We start from the raw sequence: 19,686 nt of genomic DNA, 5'->3' as shown, positions 1-19,686 counted from the left end.
GCCAAAGAGACATCCCCTTCTTAAAGGCTGGGCTTTGAAGGTCCAAGGCTTTGGAGTGGGGGGGCAGGTGGGTCTTGAGAAAGGCATTTGAGAAGTGACTGAGGAAACCTCTCAAATATTCTCTCTGTTCCCTTCCTCCCACATGTATCAGATAAAACAAGGTAAAGAAATATAATAATTCATGCTAAACACACACACACACATATATACACGTGTGCATACACGGTAACTTCTAGCTCCTGGCAAATGTTCATTGCCAAACTCAGAAGCAATTACAAACCACTTTAGTTGTTTTGGCCGAGCCCCGACTTGGTCTGGTAGCCTCATGAAAACCTGCATTTCTTCAGGACCTTACAGAGAAGGTCCCTGAAGCACATGCATGCAAGAGCTTGGCAGACTTGACTCATTACTCAGAGATCTCACACAGCAATGCTTTATCACGTATTCTTCGGTATACTCTTGTGGGGGTGGCTAAAAGGGAGGGAAACTGCTTGCCCAGGCAAATCCCATCCTCTCCCATCTTCTCCAGTGGACTGCTCCCACCATCACCCCCACTTTCTCTCCAGTCTTCAATATCTCCCTCTCTTCTGGCTCCTTTCCTGCTATTTCTTTTTATCCTTAAACAACCCTCAATTGATCCTGCCATGTTCACTAACTATCATTCAACACCTTTCTTCCTATTCTTAGCTAACCTTGAAAAAGTTTGTAATAGTTTATAATAAAACAAGTTTATAATAGATGCCTCCATTTTCTCTTATCATTCTCTTTTAAATCTTTTGAAATCTGACCATGATTCAACTGAAGCTGCATTCTACCAAGTTACTTGCTTAGTTAGGAGATCCTCATGAATCTCTCTCTTTTTTTTTTTTTTGCTTTTTGGAGGGGGGAGGGCAGGGCAATTGGGTTAAATGACTTGCCCAAGGTCACACGGCTAGTAAGTGTTAAATGTCTAAGGCCTGTCTAAGTCAGGTCCCCCTGACTCCAGGGCTGGTGCTCTATTCACTGTGCCACCTAGCTGCCCCTATCCTCATGTATCTCTCTGGTAGGAGGTGGCATAGTTTATGGATAGCGTGTGGGGCCTGGAGTCAAGAATGACTAAGTTTTAATTTGGCCTCAGTCACTTAATAGCTGTATGACCCTGGGCAAGTTACTTAACCTTAGTTCACCTCAGTTTCCTCATCTGTAAAATGGAGGTAATAATAGCATCTACCTCCCAGGGGTTGTTGTGAGGATCAAATGAGATAATATTTGTAAAAAGTGCTTAGCACCGTGCCTTCCACCCTCACTACCTTCTCCTCCCGCATACCATCTCCTCTCTGGCTTTTTGTACCTGAGGGTGTCCCCTAAAGCTCTCTTGGCCCCTCTCTCTTCTTTCGCTATACTTTCTCAGTTGGTGATCTCATCAGCTCCCATGGGTTTAATTATTGTCCCTCTACAGATAATTCCCAGATCTATTTATTCCCTTCTAAGGTCCAATTGTCTGTTAGACACCTTGAAGTGGATGTCCTGTAGGCTTCTCAAACTGAACATGCCCCAAGCTGCACTCGGTGTCTTTCCTGCCCTCTTCCAAATTCTCTTCTTACTTTTAAGGTACTGCTGATCCTTCCAGTCTTGAAGGTTCACACTGGTTTCACCCTGGGCTCTTACCCTCTTGCAGGCATCACATATCCAATAAGATAATGAATCTTGTAATTTATTTCTCTGTGGCATCTCTTACATCTGCCCCTTTCCCTCCACTTGCACAGACACCATCCTAATTCAGGCATCCCTCACCCAAACTATTACAAGTCTTCCAAATGGTCTCCCTGACTCAAGTCTTCCTTGACTCCAATTGTTCACAAGGCTCCTAGTGATTTTCCTGAAGTGTAAGTCAGAACATTCCACCCCCCTAATCAATAAACTCCAGTGGCTTCTTCTTACTTCCAGGAAAAAAAAATTATAAAGTCTTTTGTTTGGCATTTAAGGCTCTTCAAAATGTGAACCCTTCTACCTTTCCAATCTTCTAACATTCTACTTGTATCCATGAACTCTACACACCGGTCATATTGGCTTAGGTTCCTTATACAGGATACTCTGTCTCTCCCTGCTGGCCTCTGCATTAGCTATTTCTCTTGCCTTGAATGTTCTTTCTTTCAACCTCTGAGTCTTAGAATCCTTGGCTTTCTTTAAGACTCAGCTCAAGAGCCTTCATGAGACCTTTACTAGCCCCTGCAGTTGTCAGGGCCACCCTTTCTAAGGTCACCTTCCATATATTTTGTATTTATCTTGTATGTTCTGATTTATAGATGTTTTCTTTCCCATTAGAATGTAAGTTCCCTGAGGCTAGGGACTATTTATTTTTTCTTTGTACCCACAGTGCCTGGCATATAGTAAATAACAAATACTTGTTGCCTCAAACTGTACCATTGAGTAGCTATCATCAAAACCATTTGGTATTGATTAAAAAAAAACAACAAGAAGTAGGTTGATGGAATAGACTAGGAAAGGGGAAATCAGAAACAATAGAAATGAATAATTCAGTGTTCAACAAAGCAGAAACCATAAACTACTAAGGAAAGAACTCCCTATTTGATAAAATTACTGGGAAAATTGAAAAACAACAGCTAAGGGTAGAAGACATATTCTTAAGATTAAAAACAAATACAAAAGATAGGATTAATAATTTTGATTCCATGAAACTGTGAAAAACTTCTGCACAAACAAAATTAATCAACCTAAGATAAAAAGGAAAGCAAAAGAATGGGGAAAAATTTGTCAAATTTCTCAGAGGAGGGTTTTTTGTATCTATTTCTATATTGATATATATTGTATGTATTTCAATATATAGAAAACTAACAGATATATCACAGATATAGGTACATATACATGTGCACAAACAAATATAAAATAAAAGTAAAAAAAACCCCAAATGTCATTCCAATAGATAAGTGATTAAAGGATATGAAGAAACAGTTCTCAAAAGAAGGGCTGCAAATTATTAATAACCATAGGAAAGGATGTTCCAGATTGCTAACGCTAAGACAAATACATCACTTCATATCTAGCAAATTGGCAAAAATGACAAAAAAAGATGGTAATAGTCAATACTAAAGGGCTTATGAGAAGATGGTGAATTGTTGATGGAGCTATGAATCATCAGACCTATTTTGGAAAGAAATGTGGAATTATGCAAATTAAAGTAACTAAAAATGTCCGTATCCTTTGATCCAGAGATTCCAATATTAGGTTTTACCCCAAACGAAAAGAACAAAATCCCCATATATATCAAAATATTTATAGCAGTGGTAGCTAGGTGGCACAGGCCCTGGAGTTAGGAGGACCTAGGTTCAAATATGGCCTCAGACATTTGACACTTAATAGCTGTGTGACCCTGGGCAAGTCACTTAACTCCAATTGCCTTGCTTTTCCCTCTCAAAAAAAAAAATTATAGCAGTACTTCTTGTGGTAGCAAAGAATTAGAAACAAAGTAGAATACCCAACTATTGGGGAATGGCTAAAAACTAGCACATAATAAATGTTTTTTGACCTGACATACTATGGCACATGAATTATTATTGTGCTTTAGAAATACTGAATATGATGACTACAGAGAAGCATGGAAAGATCTATATGAACTGATGCAAAATAAAGTAAGTAAAGGCAAGAAAACAATATATACAATGACAACAACATGGTAAATGGAAAGGACAACTGCAAAAGTGAATGGCACAAAATTATAAGGAACAAGCATGGCCCCCCAAAAGAGATATGAGAGTATAACCCTAATCCATTCCTTTGCAAAGGTGGAAAGTCCATGGCTATGGAACCCAGAATGTATTTTAAGACTTTTTTCAAAGTACTGATTAGTTTTGCTGATTTCTTTTCTCTTCCTTTTTCTTTCTGTCCCTTAAATATACTATTAGTTATATGGGATAGCTCTCTGGAGACAGAGAGGTATACTGAGAAAAATTCTGGTGACGTAGAAAACAAAATAAATAAGTAAAAGTGTGTTTAAAAATACATGCTAGATTGGAGAGGGAATTGATGAGAAGACATCTTCAATAAAGTTTTTTTTCTTTTACAATTTCCTTAAGAACAGCTTGGAGAAGTGAGGTTACTGGAAAAAAAATATATAAAATTCATCCTATGAAAATTGTAGGTATTTCCGGAAACCCTTTGGCCTAATTCCTCTTCTCTAGAAAACCCCACAATATGTGTCCCTGAGCATATACAAACTTGAATTTTTGTTGTTGTTTAGTATTTTCAGCCATGTCTGACTCTTAATTTCTCTGACTCGATTTCGGGTTTTCTTGGCAAAGATATTGGAGTGGTTCACCATTTCTTTTTCCAGCTCATTTTACAGATGAGGAAACTGAGGCAAACAGGGTTAAGTGACTTGCCCAAGGTCACACAGCTAGTAGGTGTCTGAGGTCAAATTTGAACATCATTTTTCCTGATTTCAGGTCCTGTGCACTATCCACTGTGCCACCTAGCTGTCCACCAAATTCACATATGTAGATATGTAAATGTGTATAAACACACACACACAGAGTTCTCCCCCCCCCATAAATAAAATGCCAGCAGGATTCACAAACTGTAGAAAGGTTGGCTAACCCAACCTATAATGATCACAGGAAAAAAAAATCAACTGATTTTTTAAGGGTAAAGCTTATCTGTTGTTTTGCATTAAAAGGTCCAGGATCAAAAGACTTTAAATCTTTGGAAAACTTTATATACCCTGGAAAGGAATCCAAGGGCAAACACCATATCTAACACTAGGAAAAGAAAATGTTTTGTTAGCCTTGCTTTCAAGTGGTCTGTTGTGCTTCCCCAGAGGAGGAAGTCCTCCACACAGGGAAGTTGTTTGGCAGTATTCAGAAAGCACACAAAGGATCTTGGGTCTGGGTGCAGTTACCTCTGGAACTGGAGGACTTGGAGGTAGACACCATTTTATCTTCCTCCTCTTTCTCACGAATGTGTGTCCAGTGTACATCTGCCTGGATCTCCAGGGGATCGACTAGATTTACAATCTGCTGTAGCTTCAGATTCCCCGCTGGCATAGCAAGGACAGGGTGGAAGGCATATGGGAGGTGGGAGGCAGGAAAGGTTGGGAAAAAGTAAGGAAGGGGACAGCAAAATTCAGGGAAGGAAGAACAAGGAGAAACCATCAAAAGGAGGGAAACAGAAAGAAAAGAAAAATGACAATATTTGTTAAGATAGCATACAGAAGTGAGGTTTGAAAATACGCAGACAAGCACACAAACTCTCCCACTATTCATCCAATTGTATTTAGCAATTTTCAAAAATCGAAAATTCAATATTGTTTAGTGTTGGCCAATTGAAGCAATGCCACTATATAGAGGTATATTTGTTTCCTTCTGATGTTTTCTTTATCTGGGATGGCAGTTTGGTGTAACAATTTCTCTCTTATTTCACCTACTTAGAACCAAACCCAGGACGTTGAAACGATCAATTTTCAAAACAAGGTGTCCGTCTACTTAGCTGCCATGCCTTACCACAGAATGTCAGAACATCTGTATAAGTAGCAGCCCTGTGACCCCCCCATAAGATACCTTGGATCCTCCTGAAGCAAGGCACTTACACCATTAGCAAGCCATGAGGCAGATTTAATATCTTGCTCTTGTGTGGTAGAAGGCCAACCAATGGGTGGGATGAAGGTATGCCACTTTGCAACAGACCTGTCAACACATATGTTGGCAGTATTTGCTTTTTTTTACTATAGTCAAGGCTGATGTTGGAGTGAGAAGCTCTCCTTTTATACCCCTGTCCCACGCTGCATGCTGCACAATTTGGCAAGGAAAGGGGCATCAGTAGGAAGGGAGGCTTGGAAAGAGTGGAGAGATGTCTTATAAACAGCTGAAGCTTTGATAATTCATGAGTGGAAGGAAATGAGGCAAATAAGACAAATTCACATCTACTTTCTCTGGAGTCAAATTTCTTCCTTGAGACCAACTGTGGTGACCTTTGCCACCAAAGGTCCCGGTTCAAGGCAACACAAGAGCTTGCAGGCAATAGCAAAAGCATATCCATGCAGTTCACCACTGCATGGGCTCCCCAGGATTAGTGTATATATCATGCCACATAGCTGAGTTAAAGTATCAGGGACAGTAATTAAAGTGGGACATTGGGGAAGGTTCAATGAGAGCAGGTACCACCTGACTGAAAGGACTTTTATGCACTAGGCAGAAGACTGCCCCCATTGACATTGGCAACCACGCCTCACTGCTTCCCTTCACAATCCAACTGGTTAACTTGGTTATAGTTTCAGTCCTTGTGGCTTCACTCTGGTTTGCAAGTGCTCAGGGCTTGAAAAGCAAGTGAATGCAAACACTTGATTGCAAAGGAGTTTGCATCTCTGATCAGCTCTCCTGTCCCAGCTATCCATCTCTATGGACCCTCAGTCTATTTCTAAGTTGTTTTCCTTCAGGGACCTGAATCATCCTAGTAAGACATGAGCTGATAGGTTGTCTGATTGCCTAAGATATGCTGGAAGTAGAAGAGGCAGGCCAGTAGAAAGAAAAATTCTGAATCCCATCCTCTTTTAAGCAGAAAAGGGAAGACAATTACCTTTCTCACTGTTAACACTTTACTTTTTGCTGCCAATCATATCCCTGAAGTCTTTAAAAGTTCAACATACTAGGAATACTGGTGTGTTTTTTTTTTTTAGTGTGTATCTGGTGGTGGCAGAAAACATTTTGGGTCACTTTCAAGAGGTGCTCAATTGACCGAAATATATACACTTGTCATTAGGCCTGCTGTTCCAAGGGGAAAATAGTCAAAAGAAGGATGTCTATCTTGAATTTGATGGGAAACTTTGGGTCAGTGTGTAGAACTGGCATAGTCAGGGTCGTTTCTGGAATTCTTTTCCTACCCATGCCCTATGGCATGATCCTGAGGCTGCCATGGAGTCCTGGTGCCAGGGACAGGGAGCAGGGTGGCTGGGCATGGGCCAGGGCCAGTCTATACAATTCCGTTAAAAATGTCTTTTCATGTGGTTCCTGCTCTTAATGGCAATTTCTGGGCAGCTGTGAGGGAAGGATGGGGGGAGGGAGATGGGCAGGGCAAAGCGGGTACCTTTAAATGTACCCGCATCCTCTTCGTTTGAGTTATGCTGAAGCCAGTGGCTTTGCTGGAGCTCTCTTTTCCAGGGGCAATACTCTCCCTCTACAGCAGAGGGAGTCAAACACCAAGCATAAAGACAGGCATAAGGATAAATGGTGAGAGGGTTGGGAGAGAAGAGGAGAGAGAGAAGTTATCCTTAGCTCCTGTCAATGTCTACATATTCATCTAAGATCACTGTCTGTCCAGACAAGAGGTTTTGTTTCCAGGCATGTCAGCGCGTGGCCAAGTCTGATGTTAAGTGTCTGGCTGCAAAGAAAACTCCCCCCCGCAAGTGTACCTCTTGTATTCTTGTCTTGATGATGGTTCCAGGTGCAGGGGATCCAGGTTCTGCACGGAAGGCAAGGGCTAACAGCCCTCTAGGCTGCACTAATGTCAACTGGTCTAGAGCCATCGTCAGACCAAGATAACGAAGATAATGAAGCAATGTCCTACGCATCTAGCACTGTTATGAACATGCTATGGATATGATCTCCCCTATTCTGACAGACCAGAAGTAGAGTCAGTTACTAAGCCAATGGCTGCCCAGGTAATAAGAGGAGAGCCCAAAGCATCTGACACTCCCAGAGGCTCTAGGCCCCTTCTCCTACTTCCCTGGATCTTGCTTATGCAATCAGTTCATCTTCACAGAGAAGAAGAAAAAGATGCATATTACGGCGGTTTCTATGTCCTGACGGAGTAGACAGACACTAATCTGGAATAGCAGTGTCTGCATACAGACATGGAAAAGCATCAAGAATGGGAGGTCCAGGAGAGAAGACGGGAAGCTGATCAGGTCCCCAGACGAGAAGCCCTCACATTTAGAAAGCAAATGTGTTTTCTGCTTCTGCTTTCTCTTGCTCATCCTCTGCCTCAGCATCCTGTATCATAGCAAATTTCTATCCATTGATAGTTAGCTTCTATGTCCCAAGAATCTTGGTGTGTTTTAAACTCTAACAGCTTAACTGCCCTCGATTTTTTGGACACACCGTATGTAGGAAGCACTTTGCCTCTGTTCTATGCTTAGTCCTGTTGAGCCAGAAGGTACAGATTTCAGTTTAAAACAGTAGCAGAGCATTCCCGATTCCAGGAAGAAGCAGACATGCGGCACATTAACCCGGTGGCAACTATTAAAAATTTGGTCTGGTGCTAGAATTGAAAACCAGAAGGTGTCAGTGCAGAAGAAGTCAAAACTCTGGCTTCCTCCAATCTATACACCTCCAGAATGATATCATTAATCTATGTTTACACAGCATCTTCCTTCGGTGGAATTCCAAGAGCTACACTTCATTCCTGTTTACGAGGTAGAAGTGGTGGTGGGAGGCAAGGATTATGATCGCCTTCTTGTACACTAACAGTACAGGAGAATCAAAGTCAAGTTAAGAAACCAGAAATCTAAGATAAAAATTGTTTTCCAGACTGGATTTGGCTTTCAGGCCTCCAGCTCCTACTTCTCCTCTCTTAGGAGGGCATGGATTTTCCCTCTCGCTTTGGTGAGGGACAAGTTGGGTGGGAGAAGGAAAAGGAATTTTTTTGAAAGGTTTGGGCAATTATGAAAAAGTCCAGCAATTGAGTTTGGGAATGGGAAATTTGGGAGGATTTGAAAAGAAACTGAGGGAGGGGAAGGAGAAGGGGCGATGCTGGCACTGAGGGGGAAAAGGGAGGACTTCAGAATGAAAAGAACCAATCAGAGCATAAAGGTTTTTGGAGGGGCAGGGGGAAGATTTGGGGAAGACAAGGAATGAGGTTAACAAAACAAAGCAAAGAGAACTGGATTAGTTAATGCTAAAAATGTTAACGAAATGGAAAAAAAGAGCTAATCAGTAGAGGAAAGTGACAATTCCAAAGTCTAAGCTTTCACAGAGTGGTTGGCAACACAGGTTTTCTGGGAGAGCTACTACTCAGGTTTTCAAAGGAGTGAGAAACCTGGGAGCATTCTGCATTAATCTACAAAGAATTTTTTATGCTTATATTTCCACAATAGTGAAGTGAGTGTTTATCTCTACACAAGGTACAGGCTGTTTTTTTTTTCCCCTTAGAAGCAAAGATAAAGAGTCCAAAGGAATACTTTGCAATTCTATTCATTATCTGGGAGAATGAATTATTTCTTTTAAAAAAGGGGAGGGGGAGAGAAAATTCAAGGTGAAAACAGAAGAAAAAAGATCTGAAGTCCTGACTAGTGTCAAGATGCTGGGTAAAAGAGGATAATGAAGAGGAAAGGAAGATGGATCCTCTGAGAGGAGGAAGCTGCTTGTTTGCCCACATAATAGAGCACGGTTCTTCAGGTGCCACAAGGTGAGAGATCATCAATAAAAGGCAAAGCAAAGAGAGGCAAATCGTGGGAGATGGGGACTGAAGAGGGGAATTTTTGATGTGACAATCACCATAGAAAAGTCTGCTATCTCCTGGAGACCTTCTCAAGGCTTAATGAACCAGAAAACTGCCTTCAGATTTATGTGGTCCAAATAATATTGCAAGAAGGAATCTAGAAGGTGTTGCTGAAAATGACCAAGTCCTAGGTAATAAACTGAAGACTTTAAGGGCAGAGGTGGCATTTTCATCACTCCTAAATCGGAGGTAAGGGCTCCAAAAGAGAAAAGCAGGATTGGAAAGTGACTTGCTGCTTACACAGATGTTATTAGAGAGCAGGATTTGTATTTCTGAACCACAGCTTACAGTATGAGGAAGACATGTTCCCGGCCAGGGATAGAGAAGGGGAGAAATTGTCTATATATAGGTCAACCAAACCAGATTCAACAGCAGTTCTAATGCAGGAAGAAGTCTAGCAATACAAACACCCAGAAATTCAAAGAAGACAAAGTCCAAGAAAGGAAGTAGAAATAAAACCCACGTCCTTGGAAATTGCAAAAATATAGGTAATGAACAAATCTGAAGACTCTGACTTTTAGTAAAAGTAAAAAAAAAGAAATATCCCTTCTAAATATTAATCTCATCATGGTGTTCAGTCCAATCAATGATGGTGACTTTGAGATGAAAAGATGTGATCCTAAGCTTTTAGGCTGCAACAACCTCTAGGGCAATGAACCAGGTTACCCCAAACAAGGTTGGATCAACTGTTGTTTTTAAAATAGATTTCTTTAACCAAAAGTGAAAAGAAGAATAAAGAAAATTACTTAGGGTTGTGATAGACAAGAGTTTTCCTAACCTTCACTAGATTCTTCCTCCTCCTCCTCCTCCTCCTCTTCTTCTTCCTCTTCCTCTTCTTCATTCCCAGGCTCATGGTTTTTCGAGGCTTCTAACTCCTCCTCACTCTTCCCTTTTAGAAGAGCATGGATGCGAACAGCTTCCTTCCAAGGGACACCTCCCAGGTCTGAAGGGGGAAGATGGGATTCCTCTTCTTCTTCCTCATCTTCCTCCTCCATCTCAGACTCTGAACTGCTACAGGGAAACCAAGAGAGAAGAAAAAACTGTGAATAAACAGCAAATAGCTCTCCGGGGGTGGGGAACAGGTATCAGAATGATTTTTTTTAAAGAGGGGGGGTGTGGTGCAGGAGCTTGGTGGCATAGTGAATAGAGCACTGGCCCTGGAGTCAGGAGGACCTGAATTCAAATCTAGCCTCAGACACGACACTAGCTATGTGACCTTGGACAAGTCACTTAACCCCAACCACCTTGCCTTCCTCCCTCCAAAAAAAAAGGGGGGGGGGAGTAGCAAGGTGGGAAAGAGCAGAATCAGGTATGTTCCTCTTTTCAGAAGGAAGCTGTGAAGGTGGCCAGCTCCCTTCCCTATTGGACATTAATACAGATAGGAAGCTTTGTGAAGAGAATGAGTGTAAATTAATAGACACATCATGGGAAAAGTTTGAAGTATGTGTATGTGACAACTGTACATCTTCACAGTCATGCAAATTGGATTAGTAAAAGAACTGACAGTAAACCATACATCAACACAGGATTTATTGGGATGAAGTTTACATGGGATACATGAAGGGAAAGAGTAGGGGCAGGCCAATTTTATTTTCCATGAACTGTTTGTGGATGCAAACTCGTCATGGAAGTGTCAGAAATGCAGATCTTCCCTTCTCATGACATGTTATCTAGCTTGTGGGATTCTTGTTTTAGTGGATCTGGTATCACAGGCTCCTAATCTCAGCATTTTCTTCAACGCCTGGCTCTCTTCCTCATAGGCAATCACAGTATCTCTCACGTCTAACTCCTTTTCTTCTTTCAGAAGTGTGGAGAGAGTGCTGGACCTGGAGTCAGGAAGACCTGAACTCAAATCCAATCTCAGATACTTAGTAGAGGTGAGACTCTGGGAAAGTCACTTAACTTCTGCTTGCCTCCACCTCCACTGTAAAACAGGGATAACAGTAGCACCAATGTGCCAAGGTTGTTGTGAGGATCAAATGAGATATTTGTAAGGCACTGAGTAAATGCCAGACACATAGTAGGTTTTAAGCAATGCTTGCTTGCTTCCTTCCTTCTATCACACACCGCAGTTCAGGACTTCATCACCTTTTGCCTAGATTATTACAACATCCTCCTAACTGGTCTCTCCTGATTCATGTCTCATTATTCCAGCCCATCCTACAAGCTTCTATCAAAATAATTCTCCTTGAGCTCAGCTCTGACCAGGTCAATAACTTTCTCAACCAACTTCAGTGGCTCATTATTTAAAGCTGGCCCTAACTACATTTCCAGGCTCATTAGATGTTATCGCTATCTCTCTGTGATCACATTCTGAGGTCCAGCCGAGATGGCTTTCCTTCTGTCCCTCACTCATAATACTCCATCACCTGTCTCCAAGTCTGCAAAACTGGACTGCACTCCTCTACCTCCAACTCAGAGTCCCCTCTCCTCTTTTATTGAGACACAATCTTCTGCATGAAGTGTTTTCTGATCCCTCCTCCCCACCCCCCCACTTCTAGTGGCCTCCCTCCTGTAACTACCTTGTGGGTACACAAAGTATTTACAAAGCAAGAATGACCAGTGATGATTATAAAGGCGGAATATATTGTATGTTGAAAAAAGTAAAGGAAAGACCGTCAGAACCACACTGAGTCCTTCACAGTAGGATGAGATGGCAAAAGAAAGGAGGAAGAGAGGAGAGGATGGGAGAAGATTCTGAGAGAAGCAGGCGACAGAGCCAGAAAAGGCACAACAATAAAAATAAACTTGGCTAATCTTACTGGAAAAGTACAGCATGCATGGCCTATGGGAAACAAATGGAAACTAACATTCCAACACCTGGTGTTAAAGCCCTATAGACAACTTCTGTTCTTAGCTGTTAAGAGTTTGGAAAAATAATTATAAGTTGTACTTATCACAGCAGAGATAGTTCTACATGATACATTCAGGACAGAAGCATGCATCCCTATTCTCTACAAGAACATGGGTGCTGACTCCTCTGAATGTAAGCTACTTGTGGGGAGGAAGGGTTTAATTTCTGCTTTTGTATTTCTAGTGCCTGCACACAGTAGGCACTTAGTAAATGCTCGACTGACTGTTCAGCAGTATTCCAAAAAATGTTTCTGTTTTTCTTTTATGAGAGTAGCAGTACTGAAGGTAGAATTTGAATGAAATCCAAGCTACCTTCAAACTTGTGGAATGTTCCTGCCCTGAGAAAAACAAATTCCTTCCACCCTGTCAGCCCAAATGGTAAGGAATTTTCCCCCCTAGATTTGCTTCAGTCTATTAACTCTGAAATATAATTTTTCAGGGAGGCTTTGAAATGACCATATATGTGACCTCAAATATGAAATGTATACTTAGTTAGGCTGGGAGAAGTGTGTCTTTCAAAGTTAAGTTAGGGATGCTGATCAATAATGTCCTGAAGGTGCCCAGCTTAGTACAATACTGCAGTACCAAGCATACAAAGGGAGCTAACATCCACTTTACTTATATGAAGGTACAGCTGGAATCAGTCAATAAGCATTTGTCGTTCAGCTACTTTTCCTTTGTGTCTGACTCACCACGTCTCCATTTGCGGTTTTCTTGGCAAAGATAGTGCCATTGCCTTCTCCAGTTCATTTTACAGATCAGGAAATGAAGTCGAATGGGGTTAAGTGACTTCCCCAGGGTCACACGGCTAGAAGGTGTCTGAGGCTGGACTTGAACCCAAGTCTTTCTGATTCTAGGCCAGGCACTCTGTACACTATGGAGCCACCTAGCATTTAATGAAAGGCTTACTATGTGCCGGCACTGTGCTAAGTGCTGGGGATGCAAAGAAAAGTGAAAACTTTCCTGTCCTCAAGGAATCCATGTTCAAGTGAGGAAGACAACATGCAAGCTATGTGTACCCAAGATATACACAGAGCAGATGAACATGAAAGTGAAGGTGGCATAATTAGAATGCCCAAGCTGAGATCCAGAGAGGAGCTGAGAAAATATATCCACCTTCTCCTGTTTGCAGAGGTGGAGGACTATAGGTGTGTTATACTACATACATTATGTTCCGTGCTAATGATGCTGGTTGTTTTTTTAACTGAGTTTCTCCTCTCCTCCGACCTCCCTACAATTCTAATGTTTATTTTAGGGATGGCTTGTTCGGTAGAGGATAGGGAAGATGTTATTTGGAAATGAAGGTGATATAAACTCAAAATATCAATAAAAATAAGATTTAAAAAGAATCTGAGACTGGATTGAAAGTCATATCTCATTCTCTAAGCCTGCATTTTATCTGCTATACCACAGTATATAATATGAATAATCGTTTACATTAATGCATTTTATTTTTTCAAAGGACTTCAATGCTTTTGACAAATCAGTTGTTTCTTCCTCATGAGATCCTACATGTGTAGAAGAAAAACATTCCTGTTCATAGATGGGGAACAACAGAATAAGATTTACTCGATTTCATACTAGTAATCTGTGGCAAAAATGGGGGGGGAGAAGATGAAGGGATGGTTATAACCTATCCAGAGAGAGAGGAGAGGGCGAGGGCGAAGAGGGAGAGAGAGAGAGAGAGAGAGAGAGAGAGAGAGAGAGAGCCTTTAGGAACTCTCTATTGTAGATTGTTGCCAACTGCAGAAAAGGGAAAGGAATCTATAAAAATGACCACAATGAAAATGTTAAAATGTAGGACTAATGATGTTTAATATTTCCCAAGTTTAGTTTTTATGCAAGCCTAGAAACCAAATTATCTAATAACAAGTTTTAAAAAGTTAAGCTTTTTAAAGTTAAACTTGCTTCTGAGAAGCCCTGTTATAGTTTGCTTTATAAAGACTTAATTTTTTCCTTTTCTCTGTGGCGAACAGAAAGAAAACTGCCAGGTATTGACAGCTGTTGTTTTTTTTTTCCTGTGCCATCAGGAACACTGACTGCTGCGCCATTATTTCCATGGAGAGTCCAGTCCATGGAACAGGCTGCTGTCCCCTTCATAGGCCTTCTGCGTCACGTAATAGGCACAAATGTAAATTCTTTATCTTAGGTTTCACTTTACATTCCCTTGCCCTTATCGGTGTTGGACTTTGGGTGCCTGACCTTTGAAGAGCCAAGAGGAAGGGTGTGGAAGAAGAAAGGAAGCTGTGGTTTGTCAGTTCTTCCTCTGGTTACATGGCCTGGAATCTTGTGTCCTGGCAGACACCATAAGCAAGGAAATCCAGAAAAAAAGCACAACAGGGAAAATCAGCTTCTCCATGCTTAGGGATGGGAGGGTGATTATGCAGGATTAAGGAAACAGCCCAAAGATTCCGGGCCAAATCACCCCTCAGCACTCACACAGAGCAAGAATCACATTTGAGGAGAGGTTGCCAGGATCAGCAGTCTGTCATCAGGAAACTATTAAGGAAATCAGCAGTCAAGAGGGGCTGGTGTCATGGTGAACCATGGTCGGGATTCGGCCAGACCTGGGTTCAAGTTCTACTTTTAACATACAAAGGCTGCGTGATCCTTAGAAAACAAGTCACTTGCCCTTCCTATCCCCCAGACACTTCTCTAATACTCTTAAGTGGTAGAACAGTTGCTGACCTGTACTGGCAGAAGATGTTTACTACAGATCTGGTAAAAGCAAACCAACAGAAATGCTACAGAATCACAGGGACATAAGGGACGTCCTATCAACTTCCTGCATCTGGGCCAGACTCAGTGAAATCCATGTCAGAAATAGCTACTGAATGACCTTTTTCTTTAACCACTCCCTCCACCCAATGCCTACCCCGAACCTCCCAACCAGATGTGATACTCTAATATCTCACTTAGGACTGAATTACATTGGGTAAAAGTAAGAGAACAGGAAGGGTCTTCAACAGATATTTACCTAGGTTGGAAGGATTTGATATTATTCTGGAAATAATAATGTGATGGAAATCATGTTCTATCTCCACCTTAGTTACTGACGTTCTGGGTAATTAATACCTTTTTGTTTCAACTTTTTGAAAAATTCTATTTGAAAAATAATACATGCTCCAAGCTTACCTCACACTGCTATTCTTTTTTTTTAGTTTACATCTTTCATTTCTGCCAGATTTTGAGTTACAAATTTTCTCCCCATTTTTCCCCTACCCACCACCCCAAAATAGCAGTCCCACAGGATATCCCCTCCTCCTATCTGCTCTGTCCCATATCTTCCCCCAACCCCCCTCCGACTTTCCAGTAGGGCACGGTGGATCTCTATGCCCCAGTGCCTGTATATCTTATTTCCCAATTACATGTAAAATAGTATTAATAATAGTATTTATATATATTTAAACATTTGATTTTAAAACTTTGAATTCCAGGTTCATTTCCATCCTCCCTCCTTACTCACCTTCACTGGGAAGATAAGCAATTCAATATAGGTTGTACGTGTAGCTAATGCAAAATATTTCCATAGTGGATATATTGTAAAATACTGATTATATTTCTCTCCCTCCTATCCCACCTCCCACTTTTTCTATTCTCTACTTTGATCCCATCCCTTTTCAAAAGTGGGTGCTTCCAACTTCCCTCCTCCCCAGCCTGCCCTCCCTTCCATCATTCCCCCTTTCATCCTCTTCCCCCCTACTCTCCTGTAGGGTGAGATACCCTATTTAGTCACACTGCTATTCTTAAAAAAAATTTTAAATAGATCTTTTGTTTTTAACATCCCTTTTTGTTGTTCAGTCATGTTTTAGTCATGAAAGTGTGACCTGTGTGGCCCTATTTGGGGTCTTCTTGGAAAAAATACTGAAGTGCTTTGCATTTCCTTGTCTAGCTCATTTTACAGATGAGGAAACTGAGGCAAACAGGGCTAAGTGACTTGCCCAGAATTACACAGCTGGTAAGTGTCTGAGGCAGGATTTGAAATCAGGAAGATGAGTCTTTCTGACTCCAGGTTTGGCACTGCGCCATGGAGCTGCCCTAACATCACCTTTACCTCCAAATATATTCTTACCCTATCCCTTTCTCAGAGAGCCATCCTTTGTAAGAAAGAAGAAAATAAAAAGCGTTTCAGTAAAAGTGACCAACACACCCATTCAGTCCAACAGCATATGCAATGTTCTACACTGTACACCCTTCTTCTATACCCCTCCTCCTTTCTGAAAGGAAGGAAAGTAGGTGCATTTCCCCCCCTTTTTTAAAAATTTTATTTTTGGCTTTTTGGAGGGAGGAAGGGTAGGGCAATTGGAGTTAAGTCACCTGCCCAAGGTCACACAGCTAGTAAGTGATAAGTGTCTGAGGTCAGATTTGAATCACTCCCTCTTTCTTGGGGCAATGTTTGATCAGTATAATTATATATCTATATCTATATCTATATATTCAGTTTTGAACTTTTTGTTTCTGGTGTCATTTCAATTCCTATTGTTATAACCACTGTGTATGTTGTTTTCCTTTTCCTAATTATTACACATTGATTCCTAAGTCTTCTGGTACTTCTTACTAATCTACATATTCTCATAGCACAGTAATATTCCATTAGATTCACATACTCCAATTCGTTTAGACATTCCCCCAATTGATGGGCATATACTCTATTTCTATTTCTTGCCTATTATGAGAAATGTTGCTACAAATATTGTGATGTTTTGGGGATCTTTCTTTTGGGATTGATGACTAGCAGGCGAGTCTCAGAGTCTGAGGATATAGACATATTTCTTAACATAATTCCAAAATTGCTTTCCAGCATGGTTGAATAGTGAATCAGCTTTTCTCTAACACTGATTATTCACACCATTTGTCACCTCTGCCTGTTTACTGGGTATGAGAAAAAAACCTCAGCGTTGTTTTGACCTAAATTATTCTTATTATTAATGATCTGGAGCATTCTTTTATAGGGGTGTTTATAGTCTGCAATTCTCTTGAGAACTGTCTGGTCATATTCTTTGGCCATTTATCCATTAGGAAATGGCTCTTAGTCTCTCTGATTGTTTTTTGAGTCTTTTTTCAGTCGTATCCTATTCTTTGTGACCCCATTTGGGGTTTTCTTAGCAAAGATACTGGAGTGGTATGTCATTTCCTTCTCCAGCTCATTTTATAGATGAGGAAACCAGGATTAAGTTACTTGCTCAGGGTCATACAGCTAGTATGTATCTAAGGTTGAATTTGAACTCAGGTCTTCCTACCTCCAGGCCTGGCACTCTATCCACTGTGCCACCTCTTCCAATGAAGATAAAGGTGATTAATACTAGTGTATGTGCTAGGAGCCCAGGTACAAGGTCATGAGGAACCGAGGAAAAGGGTCTTTCATGGTCTCAAGCTGCTCCATGGATGATTGATTTGAAGGAAAGAGCCATGAAAGATGAAGAACTCCTGATCTTCTGGCTTAGACTTGGTTAAGCTCTGAGCAAGGTCTTAGGGTGAACTTAATTATTTAGACCTCACAGGGAACAGTGATTTTAAAAAGTGGACTTTGTAAAAAGTAACCCCTGGGGTTCTCTTGTACTCCTTCCAGTGACCAGGTACAGTGCCAGGCACATAGAATCTATTAAATGCTTTGCTTGAAAGGGGATGACCAGGAATATAAAGGGGCTGAAGGCAAACATGCTACATGATAATAACCTGCTTGCCACATCCTCTTCGGTCTCTTTGTCCAACACGCTACTCAGATTGTGTTCTGCTAGGGTTTCCTCAGGAACTTCTTCAAGTTCTTCGGCCTGCTTCATGGACAGCCTGTAATTCTCCAGCTCAATCCTTTCTGGGGTACCCTTCAGTCTCTTGGCAAGGCTGGGCTCCTCTAAGCCATTCACACTTGAACCTGAAAGACAAATCAAGAAGCGAGGTACTGAAATTTGAATTCAAAGCCTTCATAGAAAAGCAGCATGTCTGGGGAGAGGGGAGGAATGCACCAGCAGGAACAGAGCACTTTTAGAGCCTACAGTCACCACTCATTATACCTCATAGGAAAGTTGGCTTTTGGAAATGGCTGGTAAATCTAGAAAGATAGTTGAGCAAATCCAAAGTCAGAAGATCTAGATTTAGTGCAGAATTGGGAAATCTTCCAATCTGAGAATGGAGGTTCAAGAATTATAGGATTCCAGTTACTGGAAGGAATACGATCGTGCCAGGACAGGTTGTGAAGCGATAAAATGCTACATTCTCCCACAGAGAACTTGCTCTGGACTAATGGAAAAAGGGGAAGGCCTTAAATCACACAGTAAATGAATTTTAGGCAGAGTTAAAGATACCTTGTGTACAATGGAACATATTTTTTTTTTTCAATGCCAAAGAACTACTCTCCATTAGACAATCACAGAATGTCACAATTGGAAGGAGCCTCAGACACCATCTAGTAAAGCCTTATGGGAACAAAATCCCCCATGTAACAGATCTGATCTCATTCTCCCTTGGTTCTGTCTGCTTCTTCTTAAGTCTTCTGTACCCGTTCTGGATGATCATCCACATCACTCTGTGGGTGTCGGGGCCAAGGTTTTATGAGGTCCCACATCCTACATTCCCTCTTTCTCTAGGTAACCCCATCAACCCACACAAACCTACTTGTCACTTCTATGCTACTGATTTCCAGCTCATCACATCCAGCCCTAGTCTCTCTCCTGTGCATCAGGACCATATCTTCAAATGCCTGTTGAACATTTCAATCCAGATGTACTATCATGTTCTCATCATTCCCCACTGATCCACCCTCTTCGGAATTTCCCTACTCCTTTCAAGGACACTATTATCCTTCCCATCACCCAGGCCCACAACCTCCCTATTATCCTTGACTCCTTACTCTGGCAAATACATGTAGTTGTCAAATCTTGTCATTTCTATCTCCATTAGTCTATATCATCCTTTCAATTCACAGAGCCACCATCTTATTTAAGGGTCTCATCAGCTCTCTTGTCTGAACAATGACAACAGCCTCCTTGCCTCAGATCTCTCCCCACTCCAATCCATCCTTAACACAGCTGTCAAAATGATTTTCTTAAAATATAGTTTTGACCACTTCATTCTCTGTAATGGGAATGTAAATTTGTAAGATCTTCCCTGCCCCTAGGCTAAAGTGTACCTGGAGCCTGGGGTGGGAGGCTTGTTTTTCAGTAGATACTTTTTGATTGGCCAGTGGGTCCAAAAGGTTGTTACATTTTCTGAGCCGGGAGAAGGCTACTTAAACCCTGATGTGTAGCTTTGTTTTGGGGGCTCACTTTGAGAAGTGTTCTGTGATTTGATCTGGATTCTGGGAAGCTGTTGTCCAGAGCCCCCCCGGCTTTGAAAAAACCCAGATGTTGA

General features: G+C 41.4%; 1 protein-coding gene across 1 annotated transcript in view; it reads right to left on the bottom strand.

Annotated features, from left to right (window-relative positions):
- MICAL3 (microtubule associated monooxygenase, calponin and LIM domain containing 3) overlaps positions 1-19,686 on the bottom strand; it is a 246,450-nt gene that overhangs the window by 56,362 nt on the left and 170,402 nt on the right. Inside the window, exons 26-29 of the mRNA XM_069094298.1 lie at positions 18,016-18,211; positions 10,265-10,497; positions 7,075-7,164; positions 4,895-5,032 (exon numbers count right to left, since the gene is read on the bottom strand). Of these exons, the coding sequence (XP_068950399.1) occupies positions 4,895-5,032; positions 7,075-7,164; positions 10,265-10,497; positions 18,016-18,211 (657 nt within the window). The remainder of the gene's footprint in view (positions 1-4,894; positions 5,033-7,074; positions 7,165-10,264; positions 10,498-18,015; positions 18,212-19,686) is intronic.

This window comes from Petaurus breviceps, unplaced genomic scaffold (assembly GCF_028583685.1).
Source record: "Petaurus breviceps papuanus isolate PSGF00001 unplaced genomic scaffold, PetGlider_PUasm1.0 216, whole genome shotgun sequence".
NCBI classification, from domain to species: Eukaryota; Metazoa; Chordata; class Mammalia; order Diprotodontia; family Petauridae; genus Petaurus; species Petaurus breviceps.
The sequence above is the reverse complement of the archived record's forward strand: the minus strand, read 5'-3'. Positions and strand labels throughout refer to the sequence as shown.